The 24,113-nt window shown below is 40.4% G+C and overlaps 1 protein-coding gene across 1 annotated transcript in view; it reads right to left on the bottom strand.

Annotated features, from left to right (window-relative positions):
• uacab (uveal autoantigen with coiled-coil domains and ankyrin repeats b) overlaps positions 1 to 24,113 on the bottom strand; it is a 43,515-nt gene that overhangs the window by 13,625 nt on the left and 5,777 nt on the right. The window contains exons 2-3 of the mRNA XM_019275843.2: positions 4,768 to 4,898; positions 757 to 845 (exon numbers count right to left, since the gene is read on the bottom strand). Of these exons, the coding sequence (XP_019131388.2) occupies positions 757 to 845; positions 4,768 to 4,898 (220 nt within the window). The remainder of the gene's footprint in view (positions 1 to 756; positions 846 to 4,767; positions 4,899 to 24,113) is intronic.

Raw genomic sequence — 24,113 nt, 5'->3', positions numbered from 1 at the left:
ATTTCTTGAATCAAACTTAAACTTTCGAAAAGCTTAACTTCCATCGACATATTTAAATTTTGTTTGCCAATATATTATTGGTTAGTCGTGCAATCCTTGTGGAGAGCCTGCTGTACAATATCTGTACCTAAAATATGGCAATGTGCAAAACACAAAAGCCAACATATTAAGATGAAAGCAGCTTTTCAGCAGTGAGACATTGTAACTCGTTGCTTTCATCTTTGCCGTGTTGTTTCTGAAAATAAAGGATGGATCAGTTCAAGTGTCTTGCTCATTATTCGGCTTCATTTCACATCCCAGTTTACGTTGTCACAATGACGACAATTACTCGGAATCAGAATCAGACCGCTAATAACACCAATTTTCACACGTCCTAATCTCTTTCTTCAAAACGGGCAATGTATTCTGCCACTAAGGACCTTAAGCTGCCTAAATATATATGTAAGACCTAGGTGCACAGTGTGGTTTATTTTTGCTTTATCGAATATAAGTATTAATTACGGAAAAAGTAACACACAAGCTCTTGCTAAAGTCTTTGTAGGAACTCCATGTGTTAATAAACTGACAGAGAAATACTGCTCCCTCTGCTTGTTCACTAAGAAAACTGCTAATTGTTTGTGGCATCAGTGAAACTGTACAGCATGGAGGTTTTCTGTATTAGATCTATCCTCGCTATAATGTTGGTGGACAAAATATTGGAAACGCATTAAAGCATATACAGCTACAGGGTACAGCTTCCATCCAACCTGAACTCACCGGTGGCGTCAGTCGCGGTGACATCAACATTGTGTCCCAGGATGACATTGAGACAGTCTAAATGTCCTCGTGTTGCAGCCAAATGAAACCTGCAAAACAACGAGGAGAGAGAGAAAAATGACAACGGGAAAACAGATATGACACGGAGGGGGATGGCACGCAGTAGAGGAGGGTGAGTAAAAAAGTGAAGGAGGTGAGAGTGAAACTTAAAGACTGCAAATGGACACCTGGCTCCTCGCTACCAGACACATCTGTATTCTTAAGGCAAATAAAAAGAAACCTCGGGGTCTGTGATGACGCCATGGCAACCAAGAGCTACACAAAACAGCACTATCCTTTTGTAGTAGCTTCTATTGTACTACATCATGGAATGATAAAAAAGATAGACTGCCTGCAAAAAAGGTTGCAAATGCTACTTTTTTAAATCTGTTGAGGCACCATCTCAGGCCCGATTCAACTGAGGTGATATTATGTTCATATAAGAGTTCAGGTTAAAAAATAATCTTACATCATACAATGAGATTCATGAGATTCATGTTCCATGTCTAGTTTGCATAATGTGTTAAAACGTATTGCCTACATTGCATTAAACAATACGAACTACTGGCCACATCACTGACCTAAATGTTTCTTTATTCATGAGTTTAAAAAATTAATTCTTGTACTTGGAAAAAGACATTAAAACCTTGAAACTTGACTTTTAAAATCGTCCTTAAAATTCTCAGAAACAAAATGTGAATATCCACATTTCCATGACAACTGGCCAAACTCCAACTGCTAATGAGAATTAGGTGATTTGATTGAAAGCCCGGAACGGCGACTAAATTAACCTTGAAATGTGACTCGCATTTTTGTTTGTTAAGTTTGCAGATTCCCCCGGATACTTGCCTACTCAATTGAGCAGTTTTCCACCGCATGCGTTTGCCAACATGTCTTAAATCATCGCTTTTGACTGGAAACATTCCTGTCCCCCTTCTCTGATTTAACCCACAGCAGCACTGCCGCCACTAGCCATGAGGGTCTGCAAAGCACTTGTGTGTAAACCAATCTCAGTCTGTCACCCATCGAGCCACATGAACCTGTTTATACACTAACCCCGAGGTATCTGCCAAGGAGACAGCTAGGCTGTCACCTCAACACTGGCGTGGGTATTAAAAGCCGTGTTGATGGCCAGGAGATGCTGGTTCTCTGGGGAGCAGTTTAGGGTCCTGACCTCTCGGGGCAAACAGCAGACAGGAAGCAGACCAGAGTGAGCCATGTTAGGGGGGATAGAAGAGATGTGACTCGCCAGGTTCATGAGACACAGAAATTTCCAGAGGGTGTCTGAAGGAATGCTTCTGAACTGTGTCAAAGATATATAATCGTAAACTTGAACTTGTGATTTCTGATGATGTTTTAGACTGAAATACATTTGCTATTACATTATGACTTGATTTGAGGAGACTTAAATCCACTAAAACTAAAATAAATATTAATAACTGCATTCCGCACAGCTACGAAGCTGAGAAACTAACACAACAGCAACAGTCTGACACTGACTAAACACAAAGAATTGACTGAGAATCTTTTCCCAGCTGGAGACCTCAGTAAAATGGTTAGAGGTGACATTTGGTAGACTAATGGATCTGGCTTTAAGAGAACACATTCAGCTATGTCATTTCATCTTCACACCTGCTCCTTTCAGGTTGACAGCCTACAGGATATGGTTGCTATTTTTAGAGAGTGGACAGGGAAGAGTAAACCAGGGAGTACACGCTGGTAACTGAGCCGTATGTAATAGTGTGCGTCTCTAAAGGTAGTCAAACATCGAAAAACTGTGGCCACAGCACGATTAAATCCTTTCTTGTTGTATAGATTACCGATTTAGCAAGACGACAACTAAATGAATGGCAAGGACTGTCTAGTGGTTTGGGGAAAACAAGTTTAAGAAATGCAGCTCGACAAGTATAAATGCAGTGCACATAATTAAAAAGTGTCCTTTCAATTCAAAACCCACACGTCCTCCTCAGCCTGTTCGCAATCCGTCATAAAATCGAGCTCGTGCAGATTCAACCCTGAAACTCACAGCTTGCTATTGTTATGCTTAAAAGACACTTGAGTACAAAATTCATTACAGCTAATCCTGAGTAACAATGGGCACGCAGCAGCGTCTTTAGTGCAAGTTTCATGCTGCAGGGCCGGGCAGGTTCTTGTTGTTTTCGAGTGGCGAGCCGTCACGTGGACTTCCTTTTGCTGCTGAGCCCTCGTCGGTTAGCAATCACAACTGCACAGCTACGGGCAGGTGTGATGGGTGGGCTCACCTCGCAGGGATCCGGCTAGTGCCATGACATGAGATGTGAAAACTGTTTACTCAGCTGGAGGCTGAGATATAACAGTTAGAGCAGCATTCATTAGCTGAACACAGTGAGGCTAATCCAGGGCACACCAAATTATATATCTGAGGTAACAGTGTGTAATTAGTTGCCCCACCGAGGTCCATGATTACATAGGATCGCCATTTGACATTCCTTTGTTGGCCAGAAAGCCGAAGACACGTGTTGGGTCTGTGTGTGTGGCCCACTGAACTAAAAGCAGACATGCTGAGTTGCGACTGTGGTTCAGTTTTGTTTTGGGCAGCAAAAACATGACGTCTTTCCAGAAATGTTCAGTTATGGCGATGTGTTGATTTTATAGGGTATAGCCTACTCATCAGGGGAACATTAAATGATAAGCATCACTGTGTTTGTGTATGACAACCTCTACAGTCTGTCACTGAAAAAAAAAAATTGGCAGCCACAGATCTAGATTTAGAAATTCTAGCACCTTATTATGAGACCAGGCATTCATCGAGTTGTGCGTATAATTCTGTTTATTTACATGGATGCATGTATACAATCATTGGTCTTTGCAATGGTGCCACGAAAGAATTTCACACACTGCTGAAAATACTCGACACATTTGCTTCTGGCGTCTGGTGCGCCGTAGTTATATGTTTTAACAAAGCCTTTGTCAAAATAAACCTGAAGCACAGGCCAGTGACTTCTTTCGTGTATCTGGGATTAAACTGAGGCCGCCACACCTCCAAAAACGCTGCTTTTGGAATGGGTTTAGGAAGAAAACAAAGTTGCCTCAATGCATTGTTTTACAGGTTTGGGCCGTTATGATCATTAATAGGACCAAAATAAAGCTCTATAGATGAAACATCTGTTGTCTTTAATGGTCTAGATGTCACAACAGAAAGTACCTTGTTCATATTTCACTTTTGTTGACCTAATTTTCTCTCTACACCTTCACTTTCTTCCTATCTTATCTTTCTAACACAGTCTTTCAAGATGTCAGCTTATCCTGGAGCTTGGCCTAAATGTATTAAAGTTGGTGTTGGAAGCCCTGCAGTGGATCTGATCTGAATTTGCAGGGAGTCATTTCCTGTGGGGACTACATAAACAGCCTGTGGCCAATGTGGTCAAGCCTTCATTGGCTTGAAACATTCTTTATACCGACTCCCACACTGACCTCCAGTCAGATGGAAACTAAAAAGGGAAGCTTCTGGATTGAAAAACAGACAGATAATAATATGAAACTGCCATGCCTTTCATATGCAGGACAGCTGGAAGTGTGCAACAGGGTCACATTAGCTACAGGAGGGGGCGGGATTGCTCTTTTAGGTTTGTTTTTGGGGGGTCCTGCAGTGATCAGTTAGCACTGATGTCTCTCAAAAACATCTTTTGTGCAAGAGTGAGCTAACTGTTAAGGAATTACCATGTATGTCTTATCTGGGAAACATGGCCAGGAATGTGTGGTGGGTGGGGGGGACCACTACAATGTTTGGAATTTGATGCTCAGCATTTTTAGATTCGCAAACATCCACAACGCCTCGGGTAGAACAAGAGAAAAACCAACAAGAAACCATAAGTGTGTGTTCTATTTTAGGCTGTTCGAAGCGTATTGTAGAAATTCACACCTCTTTGACTACGAATGTAAACATGGATGCGTGTGTCTGTATATAGATATGAGATATGTGTGTTTACTCACGCAGAGCGTCCTTCAACGTCGAGCTTGGTGGGGATGATGCCCTTCTTGCTGAGAACGGCAGAAACCTTGTCCACCTCGCCGCGTTCCACCGCCTTCATCAGCCGATCATCGTACTTGTTCCAGTCTGTGTTCTGACGAGGATGACAGGAAAACATCAGACATACAGCATGTTTGGATGCCTCAAACCAAACAGTTAAATGCGAACTTTGTTCTGCAGTAGAATGCAACACGTATAATTAGGTTTCCCCCCCTTTTTTTTGCTGACTAATAAATTTAACAGTGACACGTGCAGATGATGCACGAAGTTCATGTCTGACACAACATCAGACGTACTGATTTTACAGCACAATAATAGGCATCAGTTGATGCAGAATGTGCCAAGAATGTGCTGTACTGCAGTTTCGCTAAATCCCACCCCGCCTCCCCCCCAGCTTCATGAGTGATGGCTACAAAGCATGGGAACAGAGCAATCTTAAGACTTCTGGGAATCACATTTAAGTGGGAGTCAAAAAAAATTAATGGAGAGCACGAGCACAAATTATAAGTCATTTGGATGCACACAGCAACAATAAGCTAAATATAAGAAGAAGATGAGATCACTTTGACAACATGTACAATATTCATACTTATGAAGCAGTTAATGATCCACAAATGATTGACCTAACCGCCCTTGCGCTTCATTAACACACACATTAACACAGCACAGTTTTGAGGTAATCAAGGTTTGAAAGCACAACAAGTGAAGAAACAGAAGTTCTTCGATGACCACGAATACCTACAAAGTGCATGGAGGTGCATTTTAGCCAGCGGCTCATCTTGGGTGAGTGGAGCTGGTCCTTGCACCGTGCTACTGAAAAGGTTGCCACTGTTCCGGTTTACAAAAGCAAAAATTAAAGAGAAAAACAAAGTGTATAAAAATCCCCTCAGTCACTCTGTGCACTCAACCAGTGAGCACAACAAAAAAAAAATGGATGAGAAGATAAAAAGGGAAGACAGTCTGTACTGCTGTGGAGGTCCTCTTATGGAAGGCTCAACCTCTTGAATTTCCCCTCACTTGAGGCAGAGAAGTTCATTTGGCAGAATTTTCTAAGCATTCCTGTGTTGCTCATGTGCTCTGCCTGCAAGTTCATCACTGCACAGCAGTTTGGTTGATGGAAAGGGAGGAGAAGGAGGAGTGAGAGGAGGAAGGAAAGGAGGTGGAGAAGCAGTAGGGCCAGCCCTGCCAGCCCTGGGACCTGCCCTGGCCGGCAACTGCAACTCCTCCTCTGGGGGAAAAGTCAGCTCAGTCTGGCTACCTCTCGTCTCCTCCAAGGGTCTTCCTCTCGGTCCTCGCCTCTATTCTCAAACCTCCTGTTTAACTCCTCTGATTTGATATTCCTCTTCTTCGCTGGGCTGTTTTCTATCTGTAAAAGCTGCAAGCTACTAAGTAGTAACTAAGGAACTTCTCTCTTCTGTCCTCTATGAGTGGTCTCCAGTGTCTTCACCTCACCAAATGGCAAGTCAGTCAGGCTGAGTGGGGTAAATATGTGAGCTCTCCCAGTTTTAAAATATCACCCCCTCCCTGGTAAACAGCAGTGGTGCAGACAGCCCTGCAGACTGGTTACCTCTTTATTTTTTGACCCTCCAACCTTTCTGTAGTGACTGATAGGAAGACAGGGGCTAAGAATACATTCTGGACATGCCTGCACCATGAGTAATGGCTTTAGTGTCTATCACCACTGCCAGCATGAAACAAGGCCAGCCAAAAAGACCTTGCTTACATTGCCACCCCCCACCATGCTCCCTGCTTGCCTCCATCTGAAAATATTAATGTCAGAGGGGGATTATGGTTTGCACATTTGAAGTGGTCTTGGCACTGACCCTCACAGGACTCTACTGGGCCAAGAGCTGCCGTTAACCCATCCATCTAAAGAGGGTGGTGTGGATCCAAAGCCCCCTGATCCTAGCTGCACAGTAGCAAGGTTATATGTCAGCCTTTTTACAACCAGCTGTCTGAGACTGCAGCCCCACCAAAAACTACAACTACACTGCCTCTTTGCTCACTTTAATATCCGCACGGTAAACGCAGAAAAAAACCTTTACTTTGAATTGGCAAAACATCACAAAGACAAACGAGGTAGAAAAAAAAAAAAAGGTACAGAGACAGTAATCCAAGGACCCATTTAATTTACACACTGCATCAGCTCCTTGGGGCCTCGTGTTACTGTCCGCTGCCAGACTGGCGTTAACAGAGTGGCACTGATATCCACAAACATGCAAAAAGACCTCCTCCGCATGACATGTCATATGAAGAAGTAGGTGTCAACTTACGAAAGCTGCTCGCCCTCGCATAGAGACAAAGGCGCCAAAATGGCACCTAGCCACGCAGCATACTGTACATCGGTCACGTAAATATCTTGCTCATGTGTTGCTGGTGTGTGTATGTGCGTGTGTGTATTTGTTTGGGAATCTGTTAATGTACTAGTTAATGATAGGGCTGTTAGCAAGCCCCTGTAGTGGTCACTTGTTTACAAGAAGCACTGGTCGATACTGACTCAGTGAAGTATCACAGCAAGATTTAGAGTAAAACATGATGTTATAGAGTAATGTTACATTTTGATACGTTGGCTGACATGAAGCCGTTTCTTTTCTAATTAGAGCCGTCAAATGATCTAAGCTTGAATCACTTTCAAACACCGCAGACTTTAAGACCAGGACAGATAATGACGATAACACCTGAGAGGTATCTAGTTTCGTATCATGACGTCAATATAAGGTCAATGTGTCTCCCTGCTTTACTTTCATACGTGCTGGAACAGAACCCTGCTGAAATAATGACAACAAATTCAAGCAAGTTTATTTTAAAATTGTCCGAGCTCGACAAAATTTAATCTGGAGGTGTATGTAGGGGTAAAATATATTGGCAAAACAACATTTTAAAATGTTTAAGTTTGAATTTTCACCAGATACTTAGAGCTGTTTCTGCCCCATTTTTTTTTTCTAAATCAATTTTTTTCTTTTTGATTGCTCTGATTTTCATTTTCGCAAAATTAGATGCAAATATTTACATTAGACTCTTTTTTAGCAGGTTCTTATTTCATTGAACACATCAACACGTTATTTCATGGGCGTGCGATTCCACACAGAATTACTGGATGAGCAGTTTTTTTTCCTTAAAGATATTAAAACTAGACTAAGAGCCTCCTGTGGGGTGATGTTCATTCTCTTTGATGATGGTGATGGTGCTCCATCATCCTGAGCGACATGAATGTGCCATCATGGCAATCCATCCAACAGTTATCAAATTGTTTCACTCAAAACCAACAAAATATTCATCCTCTGGAGATCATGACTAGGTGGACAGAAAGAATTTGCATCATTGAACTTTCTTTCAAGATATTTCAGTCTCCACAAAAGTAGTGGACCGAACGGATGACCTTGCCAGCCATGCCACTAGTGTGGCTACAAAGAGGACAGCAGCCGTTCAATGTACAGAAGTAATATGTGGCCAAAATAACAAACTGTCTTGAACTGGCAGCATAATGTTGATACTGGAATAACATTCAACCCTCAGTGTGTGCAGCTGAAACAAACAAATGACCTAAAGTTTCTATTTTAACACAGTGACAAAACATCACCTGACACTGAGTGAACAAGGTTAGACCTCTACCTGTCCACACAGATTATTCTGGGTATTTGAAGTAGAGACTTTTGTCATCTTTAGTTCAAGATTTCCATCACTGTCTGCAGGCTATAACTCTTTCCAACACCTTCGTTTCCTGCCTCTCTCAGCCCCTGGCCAGACTAATGGGCTTCTAATGTCCTCTCAGATGAAATCACCGGCAGGAAATATCTAACCGGTCATCTGATAACAGACAGAAGCCGAGACCAAAAACATAAAGCTACATGCCAATATGTTAAGTGATAGTCGTATCCAACGCCAAACTGCAGTGCACTGATGTGGTTTCATAAGGTAATGACTATGGGAATGATAGTGATCGCAGGAGACATCTGTCGCCTGCTGCCTCCTGAGCTGTGGCATAAGATGTAAAGCAAGTCGTCCATGATCAGCAGCTCCTCCAGTCTGCATGTCAGTGTGTCTTTGGGCAAGATAATAAACCCCAAATTGCTTGTGAAGGCTGTGATATTGGTGTGTGAGTGCAACTGTTACTTTCTGATGAGCAGTTGGCACTTAGCACAGAAATCTCTTCTGTGTGTAGAATAAAAGTGCCTTGAGTTATTGGAAGACTAGAAAGTTGTATAAGTGCAGTCCACTTACAATATGACATTTTATGGCCAAAGTGGGTAGCTGAATGGAAAAGCACACATTCTTTTCAACAGATGTAAATATTACAAGTGTAAGTCAACAAGAAAAAGTACACGTTCACACAAGTTAACTTATGGACAGTTTCAAACTTTTCAGAAGTCAGACTTGAAGAGCCGGTCCTTGCGGTCGTTGCTGAACTCTGCTTTTGGTAGAAGATTGCCGTAACAGCAGCTCAGCAACAAATCACACATCGGTTGGAAAGCAGAGAAGGAATTTCATACCTAAAAACAGTAACTTTTGAAAATGCACGCTTAGTTTGACTAACTAAAGAGGTTAGTGATAGGGTTTTTAAAAAATTAAGCTGGAAGCTATTTTGGAACTATTCCACACTTTCCATGGAAATTAGGGAAATGAATAGGGATGATACTAGGCTATAGCTTATTTAGCATCAGCTAGCTATCTACTGTATGAATACATTTTCATGTGCTATTTGCGAGTTAAACATTAATACCATAAATCAAATACATTTACCCCATAACATCATCAACACTTCATATAGTCCACAGGCTCAAACGTATAGTCTTGAGCTCTGGGCTCAAAAGTGTCCAGGTGGTTGAGGAGTAGCAGATATTCAAGTGTACTTTCATGAAATCTGGTTGTTTTAGCCAAGATTATGCTAAAATATATTTCCCCAACTATATTTAGGTGCCCTGGTTAAAGCCAACCTTCAATTTTGTAAATTCCAGTTAATTCCCATGGAAAGTTTCAAACTTTGCAACCCTAGTTATTGATTGCCTGTATGAGTTTATTTTTCTAAAATAACCGTTGAGAACTAGTTTGAAGCTATCATTAATTTAAACAGACTCTCTCTCTGTTGAGGAAAATGTTTTCTGATGTTGATAAATACACACAACTCCCTCCATCTTGCTGCCACCTTCTCACAATCAGTAAGGGTTTTTTCTAGAGCTTCTGTTTGCAGTAATAGTTTTAAACTCACACCCATGCCCAATACACCTCACCTTGCCCACCCCCCTCCTCTAATCTGTGACCATAGACCTGTACATCTAGTGGCAAACTGTGCAACTGTCTGGGCATGTAGAGTGTAAATGAAACCCCTTCAGGGAAGAGCCATAAAGGGGGGAGGAGAGAGAGAGGGGGAGAATTTGTGAAGAGAACAAAATGTGTCAAAGTAGAGAGGTGAGAAAATGACAAAATACAAACATGCTTGCAATCAGTCTGTCATTCTGGGAAAGATAGGCTGAAGCTTCAGAGTGAAAGTCCCTCTTGGATCGGGCCGAACCCCCGCTGATGGTTCAGGCCAGGTGTCCAGGAGAGAGAGGCGCTCTGTTTTTGGTATGTACATGAGGCACTCGCTGCATATCTGGATAGCTGCTAAACACAGGACCACTCTTGCTGGGCAGAGTGTGGACTGGATGCAGGAGGACAGACAGACAGACATGCCCTCTTGTGGTGAACAGAAACAAGTCCAGTTCACCAAAGTCTACTTGTGTCCTGGGACGCAGATGACCAATGTTCATTTCCTTTGCATTGTCAGTAGTTTAGTGGTCATTCTACTATCTGCCACCCTGTGAGTTTGAAGCTAAACATTAAAGGGGTCAGCATGGTCCCTGTACTAAACTGTGTCCAGTACTTTTTTCAGGTTTGTGCACCCTGTCACAAACAATTATTGTGTAAATACTTGCTGGAGTCGTGCCCTCATTGTTCTGAGGCTCACTGTAGTGGAAGCTGTGGAAAAGTCTACAGCAAAAACTTTCAGATTGCCTGCATGTTGCCATTTCACAGCAGGTGTGTCATTTTCTACTGGCCTCCTCCTTCTTGTTGTCTTTAATAATATGTTAGACATCTGACTGACAGTGTGTTTCCGAAGAAGCCTGGCGTGCCAATGCTCAAAGTTAATGCTAAAAACGACATTTGGGACACAAAGACATGGCATCTGTGACAATTCTTGGACAGTTAAGACATTTATAATTACAAATTGAATTCTTAGTAAATGCTTTGTCACACCCACGCTTACACACAAAATCAAATCACAGAGAGAGACCAGTGTTGCCAACTTGGCCAACTCACTAGGTTTAAAGACTTTTCAGACCCTCTTATTTAGATGAAAACTGATTGTGGCCAAACACCTAGGATGATTGTGCCCAGGGCACAACTCAATAAAACCTAATCTCTAATAGAAGTACGAATGTAGAACACAGAGTTAATGATTGCACAAGAATGCAGCTTCTGTACTATGACACCACTAAATCATCACGAGTGTCACATAACAGTAATCTAGTTTGTTCAAAGCACCAATCAGTGAAAGATCCAAGAAATATATAGGCACTGAACAGCCTTCAGTAGTGTCAGTTGTAAAAAAAAAAAGATAAAGTGATTACATAGGCTGTTTTACAACACTAGGCCTGCTGAAAAGGATGAAGGGTGACTGGGAATTTCTTTGTGACCCACTTGTGTTGCCCAAAGATCCAAAATTGGTGACTAGTCTGTCCAGCTGCTGTGTAAGACCATTATAGATGACTTATGACCTAGAGGGCAAAGCTGTTTCTTGCTATATTTTTCTACTTCCAACATCATCTGCCAGGACAAGAAATCAGCTCTCCAGCTTGCTAAACTCTGAACTTTGCCCCTGCCAACTCACCGGTAAAGACACTAAACTCTGAACTTTGCCCCTGCCAACTCACCGGTAAAGACAGTCTCAACAGGACCATGAAAACCAGAAAGTACATAATGATTTCTGAAAGACAGGTCTAGAACTAACATTATCAGTTGTTATCTGAAAGCAGGAGGGCTAATGTGCTTTTCAGACCTTTAAAGCTTAAAGAAAAACTGTGAATGAATAGTTTTATCTCAGTGAGAGAAAACCTGCATATCTTCAAAGTGGGCTTCAAGGGGAATGCTGTGTAATTATTCTAAAAACATGGTGCACTGTATGTTTTAAAAAGGTCAGAACAGTCAGACGTCAGAAGACAGATAAAAATGATAAGGTGGAAATCACTGAGACGACACGAAATTACAATGTGCAGAAGAAACTCGTGTATTTCATGGCAGGAAGATGAGCTTCCAATTATAGAACATTAACAATTATCCATCTGAATGAAGCAAACCTGTAATCTCTCTCTTATGTAATGGAAATGTGAGCTATTTATAGACACTGATAAAGAAATCGCAGATGAGATGCCACTGAAAAAAAGAAATTAAAACTTTCAGTTAAACTGTAATTCAGCCTTTCCTTTTTTTTTAGCATGAATCCAGGAATGTCAGTCTGATGACCTGGCACAAAATTTGGTCATGGTTCCCAGACGATGAACCCTAATGACTTTGGTGCTCACTGATCTTTCCTCTAGCACCCCAATGTGTTTGTTCCTTATCTCAACAACTATTGGATGAGTTGCCCTTAAATTTTAGATATTCATGGTGCTGGATCATCAGGTTGAATTGTCATGGTTCAATACTTTGTTTCATGGCAGGAAGCTAACTTGGTAACACGCCCTTGTGATAGTGAAATTTAGTTTCTTTGTTTCATGTTTTAAGCCGTCGGCATTTAATTCTCCGGAGTTTTGCCTGTGTCACTCCTGGTGCTCCTCACAGCACGCAGCACACTGCCCCGCCCACCCAGAAAAATCCATCAGTTTATCGCGGGGTCTCGTGTACGTCCAGGATTCTCGCGTGAATACGGCCGGCTCGCTACGCTGCCAAGACCCGCCCGGTGTGCAGGGCAGAGAACGCAGCTAAAATGAGGCGCAGCTGTTACTAATCAAATAGAAGGGTCTACTTGAATCATCATACTGATGTTATTTTTTGCATCAAAGGGTTGAATTTAACATTCATAGTGATTTACAGGAGAAATAAAAATATCGAGATATATATCGTGTATCGCGATATAGCTTAAAAATATCGAGATATTGGTTATTGGCCATATCGTGCAGCCCTAATACCAGGTCATTTTGTCTTTGTAAACTTTGATGCCTAGACTCAGCTTTGCACCTCATCTCTGTGTTTAACAGTTTATCTACATGGTAACACACTTAACTAAGATGGTGAACATGGAACATTTTGCATAAATTACGACTTCAGCATGTTAACATTGTCACTGTTAACATACTAACATAAGAACAGCTGTGCCTGAGCACAACTATATCGATTTGCTCAAGCTATTCCTGAATGCTTTGTCTTGAATGCTTTGTCTAAATCTAGTAAAAAAAATACAAATAAATCTTATTCATATGTGCTGAAGCCAGAAATGTGTGGTGTTTGTTTGGCTTTTAAAAGAAAGAAATCAATTTTAAAACAATTTAGACAAAATATTTGCGGGATGATTATCAAGGCACTGGCTTTGTAGCTTTTGTATGAGGCTAAAATACCCCCTTTTTTTGTAAAATATCAGCAGCTCAGCTGACACATTTTAATAGCTATCATTGAAATAACAATGTCCCCAAGCAGGGGAATTAAAAACAAGCAGGGTTATGGGCTTTGGCTGATATGGTTGGTATTACTCCAGCTGGTCTGATGATGTGGAGATAAAAGGGGGAAAAAAATATACAGGGCAGACAGACAGAGAGCCGCAGGGCTATGAAATGATTTCCAATCAGCTTGTAAGGAACTATTTAGGTCACTAATGCAGAAATGCTACAGTAAATTTAAAAAGGTAGTGATTTTCCTAAAGAGCTATTTTATATATATTTTAAAAAACACCATTAAAATTAGCATTTTCAACGCCATGAGACAGAATAAAGGGAGGAAGAGGGGCACAGACAGACTTCAGTGGTGGTTTAATGTTATGTGGCTGAAGGGAGGATTGTGAAGAATGAAGGCTGTTGTTTTAATCTCACCTCAAGAAAACGAAGAGGAGGCAATATTGGGGAGAACACCACAGGAGTGTTTTTGTCTTACATGCCCGTATTTGGTGAAAAAAAGAGAAGATCTTTTGGGGCATGCTGGTACTTGGGCGCAAATACTGGTGATGATGCTTGTTTGGCCAGCACGTACAAGTCATCGCACACACAGGCGGGGTGAGGAATGTGACTGGAGGGATGGTCAAAAGGGTTAGTCTTTGTAAAAACATGCATATCCTAAAAAAAATATTTCTCCATGGTTTTAAGGAATGTATTAAACAATGGTTGCTTAACAGCATAATCTAACTTTCATTCGCTGTGTGGTAACTAATCAGTCAGAGGTTGCAAAATTTCCACCAGTTATGCAACACACACCCCAATCACATCTGCCAAATCTTATAAAGACCTCATATGAATGCAAAGAAATACATTTATGCAACAGAATTCTTTTTTAAAAAGTGTAGAAAATGACATTTGAGCTCCTGTAGAGACTCAAGAAAAGCAATCGAATTCCTGAAAACAACACTTGACTCACACATTGTAAGATAAAGCTCTGGTAGACACAGGACAGGTAGCAACTTGCCCCCTTTGACAAGTCAACTGCTCCACCTATTTTTTCTTTACCATGCCCGAGTAAGTGAGTAAACAGGTCTTTCTCGTCTCCCTTCACATCTCAATACCTTATATATATATATATATATATATATATAACCTTTTTTTCTTATCAGCATAAAAGCTCTATAAAGAGAGCCATCATAGCTGTATCGAGAAAATATACATACCTGAAAATAATAGAATATGGTTCCATAAAATATTATTCCATCTGACAAATTGCAGTCGTATTCAGGTCTGTGTAAGATGTCATAAAAGTTCTCAAACAACGTAGGCTGTCAAAGTTAGAAATCACTAGAGCGCACAGTATAACAAGAATTAGGGTTTCTGCCTCGCTGTGACTGACTTCACAACAGGTAATGGTTTTTAATTATTCATAATTTCATTATTCGAGCTCTCACCAACCGATGTAACACAGCTTAATAGGATCATTTTTCAAGCGATGGTTACCAAAAAAAGTTAAAAGACTTAAAAAAAAAAACATCAGCATGTTTGTTGTTGTAGTAACTTTAGGCCTGTAGTCTACACTGGTGTTAGCGTGTTGGTGGTAATTGGCTGTTTTTCATGCTGTGTTTTTCCAATAGTTGGACACTGTGACTTTTATATAAAAGTTTCGAAACTGACTTTGTGCTTCTGACAGACACTTGTCTAATCTGCAGAGAGACGGAAATATACAAACACACACTGAGCACAGCTTGATGAGGCTTAGTTTGAGCCATCTCAGTTTGTCTCTCATCAGCAGAATCTTTATGCTCCCATTGCTCAGCATGATATACGGTGTGTGTGTGTGTGTGTGTGTGTGTGCTAATGGCGGCCACCCAAAGTCAGTCAATAAGGTCAGACCCCTCTCACATGCTAACCTTCGCCCGACAAGCCAGGCTAACCTCTCCATCACTAACCAAGCACACACACACACTTCATATTGTCTGCATCGTCCTCAAAAACACACTCTCATGCAGTCACTGGTGCAGCATGGGAACACAGACGGGTAACACTGCTGTGAGATGACCTCATGGCTTCCCCCCATGGAGCCAGAGATTAATCCTAAAAACACAGACCGTCACGCTATGTTCTCTTCGACAGCCAACACAACATCCAGCCTAAAAACAAACTTGTGCTGATCCTGTCTCCTACTGTGAAAGTTCAATGAACAAATACAGTGAGAAGTTTCAGAAAAACACATACATACACAGACAGAAAAAAAGATCAATTGTTCTTGTGGTCAAAGCAAGACATCATTAACTACTGCCCAGACTGTCATGCAATCTGATACAGGGACTGAGAGCTACCATCTGGACAAACCTTCCTGTTACACCCAAGAGACAATCAAAATCTAATAAAACAGGCAGACTGCCTTGACTTCTACATTACAGGGTGATGCTATAAGGCGTGGGCTCTCTGTAATTGTGTTTTCTACTACATGTTTATTATGCTGGGGAAAACTGTTGACAGTGAATACAAAATAACTACTTTGTAAGTCAGTATTCTTCGGAAAGGTGATGATCATGATGAGACAGTAAAGTGAAGTGTTTAGAGACTAGGCTTGTGAGTCTATTTAGTGTGTCATCATGAAAACACATCAAGCAAAGCAACAGTGAAGGAAACATAAACACACACTTAATACAGAAGCAGCACAGAATAGCATCACATACAGTGGTGAAAGGTTCATCTCCCACTTTGGCTTGTATCACAAGTAAATGTACACACACAGTTATTAATGTGAGGAATATAATTAGAAACGCAATACGGCCGGATCATGTTTAATTCATCAGTCTGGTGAAATGTGACATTGAACCATGAAACATAAACCTGTGCTGTGAGCCAGCTGCGGTTGAACTCCCATTAACTCCTCGTGTCAAGAGTGAAACAACTATGACTGAGCACATTCATGCTCAGAGGATGAACCATTATCAATTTGGACACTCAAAACATGATTTTTCTATATTATTGTGGGCAGCCTCTATGCACCACTAGTGGAGCTTTAAACTAGAGACAAATCATTTACTATCTCAGCCCATTTGCAAGCCAGTACATGTTTGGTTCACAAGTTTTGAGCGACTGTTTCCATTCCAGTCACTTAAACTTTCTTTATGTCTACAATAAATTGGTATACATCTCACATAATGGTATAAAAAAAGGACAACATGTCTGGATAAGTTTTTCTGGGTGCAATGCTAAAATTAAATCTTTAGTCTCTATGCCATGAAGCTGGAGACAACAGAGCAATTTCCTAACTATACAGTTCACTGGGAGAATGTCTTTGAACGACAAAATTGGGTACTGTGACATCCCTTACATTCATCTGTGACAGCAGTCTTTGCTTCATTGTAATCCATGAACATCTTCTTGACAGGGCAGCAAACAGACCAGTAATTTAGCCTGACAGCAGCTTGTCAGAGGAGATTTGAACAGTCTTGTAGTTTGACCTAAGATTTACTCAAATGTAACATTCAGTCTGTACCAACTCAAAAACTAAAGGAAACAAAACACGCATACTGAAAATGAGGCAGGGAGGGAGGAAAAGAGGATTTCTTTAAATCCGAAACCTTCTCACCCCCCACCAGCAGAGGGTTTAGAACGGCTGCAGGGTGTCTCCAACTTGGAGCCTAAACCTGCTGAAGGAGGGTTTTACTTGACAACGTTCGGTAGGAATTCAGAGCCTTAAAGGCTGCTCAACAGCTTGAGAAAGATTCCTCAGGGGTTTAGGCTGCAAAACATACCAGTTCCTGCACTAGGGTAACGTTTATTAACATAAACTATGAGAAAACTTCTCATCTTTCTTTAACTTTTTTTTCCTCTTCAGCAGATATCTTGTTCAGATTTCTTTGATTACGTGAAAGCATTCTTAAATGTAGCAGAAAGCAATCATTGCTACAGTTGTCCTTGGCTAAGTAACAAACCTGTTACAACACCAATGTTCTCTCCCTGTGCCTCACACATATTGGTGCAGCTTAATACATCAGCTGTGAGGACACTGCTGATAGAATAGTGTATATCCTTCACTGTGCTGCAGTCATGTTCTGACAGGGTCCATAAGAAAAGTAGAAGCGAGCTGTGAACACTCCTGGGGTTGAAATCGCAGCAGCAGACCATTACAGATTTCTCTAATGTGCTGCACTGGCCCCTCACGTTTTAATAGGCTCAGCATGTGACAACAGGCAGGTGGGAGATGGAATAAAATAATTCATTTTTTATAATGATTTCTGATGAAACACACAAAAGAACCTGTGGCGAGATTCGATTCTCGCTCTCCTTGAAGTTGGGTTTAATTCTTAGTACAATGTTTGAGTCACCAAAAAGACTAAAATATATTTGATTCTGGTTCATTATCACTGTGCGGACTTCGATCTACTAATTTAAATTCATCTGGCTACTAATCTGTGATCAACATCCTTAGCAAGTGTTCTTAGAAAATGCTGTATAAAAAGGCTTAAACTCGAGTGTGTGAAAAAGGAAAAAGAGACGAGGCAAAAACAGTCTTCACCACGGCTGGAGGGTATTCAAGGACACACGAAAGTTTAACAAGCACATGCCGATACACCAGTTTTGATATGCTATGCTAACAGTTTTAGAAAACCCAAAAAAACACAGGAAAACCATATAACTCAAGTCAAACCCTTCCTGAAGCCAGTCGAAGAGTGGAAACATCTTTTCCATAACGAAAAGTTTCTGATCTTTAAACTAAGAATACAGTCTAGTTTTTAGAAAGCATCACTGATAACCTCTTTAGCATCCGCTATAGCGTTGTTCTTTTCGAGACAACAGTCGCTTCTCAGACACGTCTTCACGTGCCCAGGGTTAAATCACGCCGGTAGCTCATGCCATTAGTTCCTCATGGGACGCTAATTGGTCCTTAAACACTGTGTTCTGGGGTGTCGTTTAGCTCAGTCGGTAGAGCATCCGCCCCATGTACAAAGGCTCAGTCCTTGCCCAAGGTTCAGACACATAGCTTGTCCTTTTGCTGTCTAGCCAGCATCTACCTGTCCGTTCAGACAAAGGGCATCTTCAGTCACACCTTTTCCTCTTTCTTTCAGCTGATGAAGTCTGACTTTGTCAGAAGGGCTAATACATGAATCCCCCTGGAACCGTCTCTTGTTAAAGTCCCTGTTTGAGATGTCAAAAATGGTCAGTTTTCTATCACCTGCTGTTTAAAATATTAATATTGTAAGCACTACATTTGTGGTTTTGTTATAACAAAGCCAGGGCCAATAAATACAATTTAAATCAGTTCCAATTTTAAACCAGTTCTTCACTTTAATCTATAAAAATTATCGACTCTCCTGAAAAAACACAAATGACTCTCCAAACCACGTCATGGTTCTAGAGATTGTAAAAACTTATCTATGTTAAGCTCATCTGAAGACTATTTCAGCGATTTTAAAATCTTATCAGCAAATACTAAGATACCAGAAACACCTAAAACAGCAGATAGTGATCACTGCCAAAGGCTTTGAGCCACCACGCTCTGTTCTCCCAACCCCCATCCTCCTTTTTGTTAAGATTGAAATCAGAGTGCGAGTGTTCTGGACTTCAGCAACAATGCAGTCTCCATATGGCTTCTCTCTTCTACTATGCTACCATCATCATCCATTCCTTTTATTTCTATTAAAGGGTAGTGGTGGGGGGCAGCCTCCCTCTGCACTTCAAGGGCAAGGGAGGTTCTTATGTTTCACCCTGAAGCGCATTGTTGCTGGGGGAGAAGAAAGACAGGTAAGATCAGGACAGAAGCACAAAGGAAACAGGGGCATACAGCGGACTTCTTTCACAGCATCCTGAAGCTGTGCAAGTGGACCTCACATCCATTTACTGTATTTAAGAGATAAATGGATGTGAGGTCTGAATAGAAGCAAGACAAACATACAAGTCTAGTACAGATTTAATAAAAAGCCCAGCTGCCATTGGGGCTGTAAGTCACACATGCTACATACATTTAATATAATCATGAGCACGAGGCTATCTATTGACAAAAGGGTCTATAGAAGAGACAGATAACACATGAATTTTCTTTTGTTATTTTTTATGACCCTAACAGTCCAGAACGGATATATATTACATCTTCAAAAGAAAAAGGAGCAAATCCTCACAATTGAGAACATAAACCCTAACCTGAAACTGAGACTTTTTGCCTAAAAAAACTATTTAATTATCAAACTAGTTCCAATCAAAGTTCCCTCCATTGACAAATTAATTAATCAACTAATCATTTCAGCTACAATCCTTACAAGAAATGTATCTGGGACAATGTTGTACCTGTAGTCTGGTAGGTTTCCTGCTTTAACAATAACTTAAAGCAACATTAAGTAATGTTATAATGACAAAGCTCATAATGATAAACCTGACAGAGACTTATCATACTGCATAACTGTTTGGGTACGTTGATTTTTCCACGCACTGTGGTGACTCAAAGAACAGCTGTTTGAGTCAGAAAGTTGCAAGTTCACATTAAAAACTTCAGAAACATGAAGTTGGATTTCAAAGATTGTGCGTGCTTGTGTTCTCTGCCAATGTAACTCAAGTACAAATTAACTACAGTGTGCTGCACAGTTGGATTTATATATGTAGGAATACAGAAACTGTAGAGTTCGGTTAAAGAATGCTGTCTGACAGCAAGGTAAAATATTCTCTCCATAGTGTACAGTTAAAGCTTAAAACTTTAGGTTTTAACTTTTACACTTTCAGGTCAGCCTTTTGTATGTGACTAAACTAGGGGACTGCGACAAACCCTTTACTCTCCCTTTAAAAAGGAGTTTTATAGTGAGTTTCAGATCAATGTTTAACTGTCTGGTTCGAGACAATCTCAGTGAAAAAGCTCCCAACTGTACACAACTTACTCAGCATCAAACATCGGGCAGACACAGCTATTGACAAGCAGTTTTTAGGAGCTAAAAACAGATATCTAAAATCTCTCTCAGGAGCTGGTAGAGACACAGAAACTTAGAAATTTGCCAGGTAGCAACAAACACAACACAAAACTTCAATATGAACTTAAAAGGGTTGTTGCCACTGCTGCAAAATGGTCTTAAAAATCAGCTATTGTAGATTTATGGTTCCATTTATTTAAGTTATAATTATGCTGACATCAGTTTCGCCCCTCTAAATTGCTCCTTCAATAGGAGAGGATAATCATATAGAGAAACACTGAGCTGTTATAAAAGAATGACGACAGAACATTACAGAACATAAGATATAAAAGCATCGTGTTACAAAATACAGATAAAAAGGAACGCCGATTTAGCTCCTTTAACTCATCACAATAACAAACCAGCCTTCTCCTGGATGATTCAGGTTCAAACCGTTGAAGTGACCCTGAGCAAGAAATTAGATCCCCGTTTACTTCAGAGTTGGTGTTTATCACTGTGCTGCTCTCTAGTAATGCTAACCCTTTACTCTGAACTTGGAGGTATTCATTAACAAAAGAAATGGAACAATAAAAACTCAAGTTACGGAAATAATGATTCACGATTATTTCCCCCACAATAGCTGCGTTACGTACGCACTATTTAATACATTTATAATCTAGTCACGGCGGGAACAGGAGAAAGCTGGAGTCATGGAAACACCATTCTCTTATTAGAAAGTTCATTCGAGGCTGTAAAATATGTGGAATATTACTTTCATCATTGGATGACAATTCTGATATAATAATCCAAATTATGTTTCTGTTTTAGAGTTTAGAGGAAGGCAGTACTTTCTCTAACACAACAAAACATTTAGTGGAATATAATAATAAAGTCATGAACAATATAGTTATCTAACTCAAGTAAAAACAGTCAAAATTCAGCTCGTTTATGGCACAATAGAGACGATACACAAACTATCTTGTTATTTATGACTAATTACTGTTCATAACAGCCTAAACAGCCGATACAGAAGGTGCTATGAACCATAGAACATCCAATCGGAGATGCAAGTCACTCGGCTACAAGCCAAACATACTCCTCACTTACGTACAAACACTGTTGATGCTACAAACAAAGCTTCATGTTCTTCAAGCAGTGCTCTTAGGGATCTGTTCACTCATTCTTATCTCTTTGGTGTGAAACATTTCTCTACTGTCTTCAAGCTATCGTGAAAAAAGATCAGCAAACACAAGGTTTTCCTCCAGTATTTACACACGTCGCTAGAGCAAAGTGTCATGACAGAAAGATCAAGTTTGGAGAGACACTGTCTGGTAATCTGGAGAGGTCATTAATCACACTAAACTATTAATGGAGTCATGAAATCATCTTTATCAGATTAATATCATGTTTGATCCGAGATCTTTATCATCAGCTCTCCTAAGTAAGAGCCTTTTTATGCTACAGAGAGTGCTGCACACTCGACAACACATCTTTGGTGATTAAGCCAAATGCCAGCGGTCTATATTGGGTGTGGCACTGAATAACTTTCATTTCATATCCAACTGCTTATAATCTCCATCGCTCACACACACACCCACACACACACACACACACATATAACCCACAAGTGTTTGTGTGTAAAGTATTTACATTCAGTGTTACTCAACCAACAGCATTGTGTGTTTGTGTTGTTCAGGGCCTAACAAACATGTGGACTGCATCTCTTTGTTAAACCAAATTTTAAAATACATAAAATTACGCAACTCATACTCCAACATTTGTCTACATGCAGACTTAGAACATCCTTTGCGGGTGCATTGCTAAGCTTCTCTGCACGGGACTGTCGCCAACTGAGATACAGTTGTCCCTCGTTTATCGCGGGGGATACGTTCTAAAAATAACCCGCAATAGACGAAATCTGCAAAGTAATCAGCTTTATTTTTTACAATTATTATACATGTTTTAAGGCCGTAAAACCCCTAACCACACACTTTTATACACTTTTCTCAGACAGGCATTAACATTTTCTCACATTTCTCTCTTATTTAAACACTTCTCCCTTAACCAATCAGGACGCCGAACACAATGCGCGTTCATACTGTACAGTACGCTGTAAAAAAAAGCATGCAAAATTACACAAAAAAAAAATCTGCGAAACAGCGAGACCACGGAGTGAGGGACAACTGTATAGCAAAATAGTGTGAAAGCGAGATGAGTGCGTGTGGGCATGTGCGAAATATAAACAAAACCTGCCTGTGAAAACATTGTTTCATATTCACTGTAGTTTCTTCAGCAGTGTGTGAGAAGAATTCAGAGTGTGTTATCCTGAACATTCACAGGGTCGGTCTATACGATGCCCACTTCAAGTACGAGTGAAACATTCACCCGCAGCCTGATTATTACGCTTTTTAATACAACAGTTAGTTCCAACCAAGTATTTTGATTGGACAAGAGTTGCTTCATAAGTGTGGGTATAAAGAATAACAGCACTGCTAGTTGTGTATCACTGCTTTACAGGTGTTCTAACATTAACATACATTAATAGTCATCTTCTATGTTCGATTGTGACAAACTTTGAAATGAACACACCTCTACAAAGTAGTTTAAAAAACACACAAAATGCAACCACTTACTGCAAACTAGCAATTGAATACTATTAATTGATAATTAGTAACTGTAAGTAATCAATACACACATTATTCTTCTGTTAATCAAACTAATAACTAACAGCAGTCAACAACCGTATCACACTTTAGCAGTTATTTAGTGTTTCTGCAGTGGTGACTAGGGATGGGAATCGAGAACCGGTTCTTGTTGAGAACATGCAGAAACACAACATGCAATATTTTTAAATGATTGTCGTGTTTTTGACACGCTTCGGACTGGAATGAATCTCAACCTAGCAGCAGCGGCAGCAGCAAGGCTATGAGCACCTCTGCGGTTACTATGGAAGGTAACTCTGGTAAGTAACACACTGCCTACCATGTTAGCCGATGGCTCTTTGTAAAACATGCTATAACAGTTAACATTGAACGAATGCCTTCTGCATTACATTTAGAAGATGACTCTTTTGACCTCGCTGTTGGTTTTGTAAGGTCATGATACTTCTAACAAACAAAGTTGATGCTGATCAAACTGGTGGTTCTAGGGATGCACCAAATATCGGCAACCGAAAGTATTCGGCCGAATATGGCAAAAAATGCCACATTCGGCTTTCGGGGAAGTGGCCGAATAGTGGCTGACGCAATTGACGCAATAAACAACGTGCGCGGTGATCTGGCCACGTTTGCTGATTCTTTTTATCATTCCACACCAATAAACCCACGATGCAGGATATAGGAAAAACACAGGCAAGAAATACATCATACACTGCTCTTTAGCAAAGCTATATACTTCTCTCTACAGTACGGCATCTCACACATGCGTGGTGCGTTCAATGACTGTCAGAATGACTATGATGCCTTCATGAACGTGGGAAAAATGCAAATTCACCGGAAATATAATAAAACTAAATAGTATTCCTTTCAAGAACAAATTAACAGTGATTAAAACAACATGGGTTTTCTAACAATATAAATGAAATAATAATTATACTAACTGAATTAAATAGGATATTAAATAAACATTTACTTTCTTTGAAAAAACATGTCTACAAGCTATTTATGCAATAGTAAAAAAAAAAAAATTGTGAAAAATTTAACAACCGATTTTTCATTTCGGTTCGGTATTCAGGCACCATTTGTATATATATATATGGTAAATTACACAGATTTGTGTGTGTGTGGTGTGTGTGTT

Source organism: Larimichthys crocea, chromosome VIII (assembly GCF_000972845.2).
Source record: "Larimichthys crocea isolate SSNF chromosome VIII, L_crocea_2.0, whole genome shotgun sequence".
Classification (NCBI taxonomy): domain Eukaryota; kingdom Metazoa; phylum Chordata; class Actinopteri; family Sciaenidae; genus Larimichthys; species Larimichthys crocea.
Note: the sequence above shows the minus strand (reverse complement) of the source record. Positions and strands in the feature narration are given on the sequence as shown.